This window comes from Galeopterus variegatus, unplaced genomic scaffold, assembly GCF_000696425.1.
Source record: "Galeopterus variegatus unplaced genomic scaffold, G_variegatus-3.0.2 Scaffold26, whole genome shotgun sequence".
In the NCBI taxonomy this organism is placed as follows: domain Eukaryota; kingdom Metazoa; phylum Chordata; class Mammalia; order Dermoptera; family Cynocephalidae; genus Galeopterus; species Galeopterus variegatus.
This window is the reverse complement of record NW_007726137.1, coordinates 78,364-83,835: the sequence shown is the minus strand read 5'-3', so window position 1 is coordinate 83,835 and position 5,472 is coordinate 78,364. Positions and strand designations below refer to the sequence as shown.

Genomic DNA, 5,472 nt, shown 5'->3' with positions numbered 1-5,472 from the left:
TAGGTCCAGCTCTGTGTTCCTGAGAGGCAGGCCCCAGTCGGGGGAGCCACTCCCCATGGTAAAGTGGGGTGGGTGAGGCACAGAGGGCAGGAGGGTTAAAGTGAGGGGGGTGATGGTCTCAGGAGCAGGTGGAAGAGGACTGCCAGGGTGGGGGTAGAGAAGCCGGGGCCAGTGGGTGGCTGTGCTGTACCCTCATGGGCCCCTGTTGCTTTGCAGACAGACGCCCTCCTGCTGCAGGCCGAGCGCCGGGCCCTGTGTGCCTGCTGGCCGGCTGGGCGCTGAGGACCAGCCAGCGCTGCTCCCTGCCAATAAACACTCAGCCAGCACGCCTGTGTCTTGTCTCCCTGCTCTGGCAACCAGAGCCCCCTGCGTCGCCCCCAGGAATCCCTGGGCCCCTCTCTGGGACTTGGTTTCCCTAGCTGTTCCATGTGGGTGGGGCCCTCTTGGCACCTGGCTTGCGCCAGTGCTGAGAGGCATGTGGACCTGTGCGCCACAGTGACACACCTTCCAGGGACCTGCTGCCTTACCTGCATGCCCTTGTTTCGAGGCCTGGGAAGTGGGGAAGCTGGCCCGACCCCCCTTATTCTCCTGAGCCACTGCTCCAGGGCTGAGCCCCACCAAGGCTCCTCTGCACTGGAGTGGGGATGGCTGCAGCTGGAGGGGCTCCCTGGAGGCTGAGCTGGCAGGAGAGGGAGGGGGATGGGGCAGTCGGTGAGTGCCTGTCCCAGGAAAGGCGGGCTGGGACCTCCCCCCACAGCCTCAGCCCTGCCTGCCAGGCCCCACCTGCAGCCCTGAGCCTGGGCCCCGGGCACCACACTCACCTCCACACGCCTGTGCAGATGGTGCCCAGCAGGTGACCTGCAGAGGAAGCAAGCGACACCTCCCTCCCTTTATTCATTCCATAGATGTTTTATAAAATCAGAGCCTTTTATCAGTGTAACGTGTGCTGTAGTTAGAAAGAAATCCAGGAGCACAGGAGGGGCTGAGATGGGGAGTGGACACCACTCACCCAGGCAGTGGGACACCTCTCTGGGGCCTCAGTTTCCCAGTTGTCGCTGAGGCACAGTGTTGCGCACTTGTTCACTGTCTCAGGCAGGTGGAGTGGGACATTCCCGGTCCACTGCCCAAGAGGAGGCTGACCCTTTAGCTCACGAGTCCCCACCTCTGGTCTGTCCCATGGCGGTTTTTATTGCCCCTGCTGGTTGCTGTGTGACACGTGTGTGTACATGCTTAGGTCCAGCTCTGTGTTCCTGCCCTTCGCCCTCCCCCCACTGGCCTCCAGGCCGTTGACCTGTTCTGGAAGGGCCTGACAGCACCCAGCACGCAGTCCTCTAGGGGCTGGTCAGGTGCTAGGAGCCAGTGTGAGCAGAGTCCTGCTTCAGCGGCTCACACCATGGCGGGGAGACCGAGCTGGAGGTCCAGCGGCGGCAGTGCCCATGAGGAACTCTAAGGCAGGCTGGGGAGACTGGAGGGACAACTGTAGCCACTGCGGGCCTTCAAGCCTGGGCATCAGAGGCATGTTGTGCAGAGACCAGGCTCCTGTCCTGGGCTCAGCAGCACCTGAGCTGAGGTGGTGGAGACACAGTGGTCCCTTTAAGGGCATGGCCCAGTGGTGCTCCTGTCCCATTTGTTGGCTTCAGTCACACGGCCATTCCTAGCTGCAAGAGAGGCTGGGGATGTCGTCTTTGTTTTAGGCTTGGGTTGCCAGATTTGGCAAATCAAATACAGAAACAGCTAATAACTTTTTAGTATGTGCGTATGACCCATGCAATGTTTGAGATATATTAAGAATTATGCCTTGTCTATTCAAAAGTCAAATTTAACTGGGTGTCCTGTGTTTTATGGGTAGCCACGGGTAAAAGATGGGGGCCAGCTGAAGGGGGCTTGTCGTAGAAGCCTCCCAGGGGAGGTGCCCTTTGGGATGCAGGAAGGACAAGAGCCAGGGGACTCAGGCAGGGAGGGGCCTGGAGGCCTAGGGGCTGGTGCGTTTGTTCCCTCCCTGCAGGTGGTCAGGAGGGAGGGGGGGCTTTGAGTCTGGCATCTGTTGGAACAGGATGACTGGCCTGTAAGGTGACTGTGGCCATCAGAGCTGAAGAGGAGAGTGGCCAGGGCTAGGGTGGTGGCAGCAAGAGGCAGTTGGGTCCCAGATGTATCAGAAGGTGGAGCCAGCGGGCTTTGCGCTGGGGCGTCTGTGGGTGACAGGGAGGAGGGGTGGAGCTGGGTGACAGCGAGGTGCAGGGGGCCGCTGGGCGGGTTCGCCTGGAAAAGGGCTGGGAGGGAAGGTTGGGACAGGTGTGCTGGCTGGGGTCCCCATGGCCTAGTGTGGACAGAGAGGAGATGAGCATGGAGAGGGCAGAGAGATGAGCCGAGGGACCCCCAGGGGTGGGGCAGGGTGTCACATGCTGCTGAGGTTAGTTAGGCAAGGCCCCAGACGACCAGTGGCTTTGGTAGCTCTGGTCATTGGTGAGCTTGAAAAGAACGGGGTCCATGGGTGACAAAGTCCTGACAGGGGTGCCCTAGGAGGCGCAGAGGTGGTGGAACCAGCACAGACGACATCTGTGGGTTTAGCCAGTGGTGGCTTTTGCATTCTGTCATGGAGCGGCCTGGAGGCTGACTCTAAAGAGCATTGCGACGTCTGCATGGCGGTGGTGGTGGCAGTGGAGCAGGGGACCGGAAGCACGTCTTTCTGCGGCAGTGCCTTTGTTCTCCTGGGCTTCGTGTCCGCCTCCCCCGCCTGCCTCTCTCCCCTCCTTGCATCCTCCAGGTCGAGTCTCAGAGCCTCCCTGCCCGCTCCTGCTCCAGCCGTCCCCTGCCCGTCGCCCACCCTTCACTCTTCCAGCTTGGGCCACCGTGTCCTAGATCCTGCGGCCTTGCAGAGAAGTGTGTGTGGGAAGTGAACTTTCTGAGTCAGCCTGTCTGAAGATGTCTTCTGTCGCTCTCAGCCCTCCGTCCTCAGGGCCTTTGCACCTGCTGTGTCCGCTGCAGTTACCCTGGACTCAGCCACCCCATTCTTCAGCCCTTGTCCCTAAGGGACCCCAGAGTGTTCATCTCTCTGTTAATAGTTTACTTCCTGAAGCCCCCACCTCCACACTGGATTATTCTTTTCGGGGCCAGCGCGGGCTGGGGCTCCGGTAGCTGTGGCGAGGGGAGGGGGCGGGAGGGGACCGGTGGGTGGCGCGCGTGGACTCCAGGGAGGCGCTGGCTCTGAGCACGGGGCCCCTGTCGCTGGCAGGTCCGGGCTGTCTTCCTGCCGTGGGAGGCGTTTTGAGCCCGCTTCCCAATGGAGGTGAGGGGCAGGCTCGACCCGGAGATTTAGGTCCTGTGGCTTGGGGACATTATTTACACCGTCTTCTCTTTCTGCGGAGCCTGCGGGGCAGGCCGGGTTCTGTGTTTCTTTCCTCTTCCCGCCTCCTGGTCTTTAGGCTCCGGCCCTGCCGCCCGCCTCCGCTGTCCCCTTCTCGTGTCCCAGGACACCTCGGCCTGTGGCTGCTCCTCGCAGCCTCCCGCTCACTCCGGTTTCCTGCAGCCCCAGGTCCCCACGTCCTCAGGGGAGGCCCCGTGGGTCCGTCCTGGGCCTGGGCCCGCGGCCCCATCTGCACCGCGGGTGGGCTCTTCTGCTAATGGACCGTCCTGTTTCTGGCGTCCCCTCCCTGCACCCCAGTGTGTGGCCGGGGTCTCGGCCGCCGCGCGCCCAGCGCCCTTGTTCCGGGAACCGCGCGGAGGCAGCGGGTGCCCCGAGCTCTGCGAAGGTGCGTCCCGCAGGGGACAGGCGGCCCCGTGGGCACAGCCAGGGGTCTCGGGTGGGGAGGGGGGCCTGGGAAGCAGAAGCGACAGGAGCGGGCGGGGCGGCCGGCCTCGCCGAGCCCTGGTTTCCTCGCTGGGGACACGCGTCCTGACGCCGACGCGGCGCTGCCACCGGCAGAGGGCGCGCGCCCGCCTCCCCACGCAGCCCAGCGGCGGGGGGCGGCTGCCGTCACAGAGGGGGAAACTGAGGCTCAGTGGGAATTGGGGCGGCCCTGTTGCCCGCGCAGCCTTCCCCTTTCAAGGGGAGACGGAGAGGGCTCAAGGCCACCCCCAGCCCCGCGGCGCGTTTTAATGTCTCTCAGACCTTCCAGGTGGCTCTTCTGGGGTGTCCAGCCCCTCCCCTTCCAACGGAGCGTGCTGTCCCCTCCCCGCTCCCAAACTCCTCTGGCCCGTTCCAGGCTCCTATGAACCAGGGAGCTGGGGGACTGGCCTCACCAGGCCATCATGGCCACCGAGGAGTCACACAGTTACAGGAGCTTTGGGAGACTTCGGGTGTAAAGGCTGAGGTCAGGCCAGCTGGAGGCGGGACCTCTGCAGATGCACAACGGAGGGGCCCACCAAGGTCACGCTGGATGGGGGCCCAGGCCCCTGCCTCGGTCCTTGGGCCTGGCTGTGGGGGCAGTTCAGAGGCAGGCTGAGACCGAGGGTGTGGGGTGAGGTGGGCGGGTAGGAGCTGCCAGAGGCAGGAGCCCTGCAGGAGCTGGACCACTCTGCTGAGGTCACCGAAGGCCTGGGGACCCATAACCCCGTCTGGGTTCAGGGGTCAGGACACTGCTCAGGAGCTCCTGGACAGTGGACTTGGCCTTTCCTTTTTCCTGGCTCCATCAGGAGCACGGAGAGCGTTCCCCCACCCCCTGCTCTGGAGTTCAAGGCCAGCCTCACCTTCTTCCATCCCCGACCCCTGCAGGCACGTAGCCCCCCACCTGTCCCCAGTGCCCGGTTTTTCCTGCCTGGACCCCTTGCATGCTGTTCCCTCTGCTGGGACACTTCCTGCCATCTGCCTGGCGGACCTCACACCGCAGGGCACCACTGTGGCCGGTCAGGGGCCTCATTCAGGGTCAGGCATCGTGAGGAGCTGAGAGGCCTGGGTGAGGTCCTTTGAGATTTTCTGATTCTGCTCCCCTGTCCCCGAAGGCCACGGCCGGGCTCCAGGCATGACCTGGCATCTCAGAAACATGGAGGGGGTGCCTTCCCAGCATGGCTGCCTGTCCTGGCGGGGACTGGGGCTGTGGCCTAGTTCAACCTCTCCCCCTCTGCCTGAGTCCCTTAGCGCCACAATGCATCCCCCACTCACGTCCCTGCCAGGCCCAGCCTTCCTCGGCCTCTAGGTGACCTTAGCGGCCCTTCTGGCCCCCACTCCACAAGCTGAGAGGTCCTCAGGCCTGGACCCCTAGGCCTCGTCCCCACCCGCAGGTGTAGTGAACTCCGCTCCAGGTGCCCTTCGGGGTGACGTGGAGGGGGTGCGGAGCTGCAGGGAGGCTGGGTCCGAAAAGTGCCGCGGGTGGGATCTGCGACTACTTGGCCTCGCACCTGAACCCCGCCCCTCCCCCCTCCTTCAGCCCGCAGCGTCTGCAAGTCCTGCTTGCGGGGACCGGGAGGACGCGGCTGGGCGCAGAGCCCCTCCTGCACCTGCACCGAACCCATGGGGCGCATGCGCGGGCCGCGGAG

The 5,472-nt window shown here is 64.0% G+C and overlaps 2 protein-coding genes across 2 annotated transcripts in view; both read left to right on the top strand.

Annotated features, from left to right (window-relative positions):
* The window catches only part of LOC103587924 (chromosome unknown open reading frame, human C4orf48), a gene marked incomplete at its 5' end in the record, with an annotated part of 1,322 nt that extends 996 nt beyond the window's left edge, over positions 1 to 326 (top strand). The window contains one exon of the mRNA XM_008569489.1: positions 217 to 326. Coding sequence (XP_008567711.1) covers positions 217 to 282 — 66 coding nt within the window. The remainder of the gene's footprint in view (positions 1 to 216) is intronic.
* Positions 327 to 2,639: 2,313 nt separating this feature from the next.
* NAT8L (N-acetyltransferase 8-like (GCN5-related, putative)) overlaps positions 2,640 to 5,472 on the top strand; it is a 7,201-nt gene continuing 4,368 nt past the window's right edge. Inside the window, exons 1-4 of the mRNA XM_008569478.1 lie at positions 2,640 to 2,880; positions 3,662 to 3,749; positions 4,633 to 4,715; positions 5,218 to 5,264. Coding sequence (XP_008567700.1) covers positions 2,640 to 2,880; positions 3,662 to 3,749; positions 4,633 to 4,715; positions 5,218 to 5,264 — 459 coding nt within the window. The remainder of the gene's footprint in view (positions 2,881 to 3,661; positions 3,750 to 4,632; positions 4,716 to 5,217; positions 5,265 to 5,472) is intronic.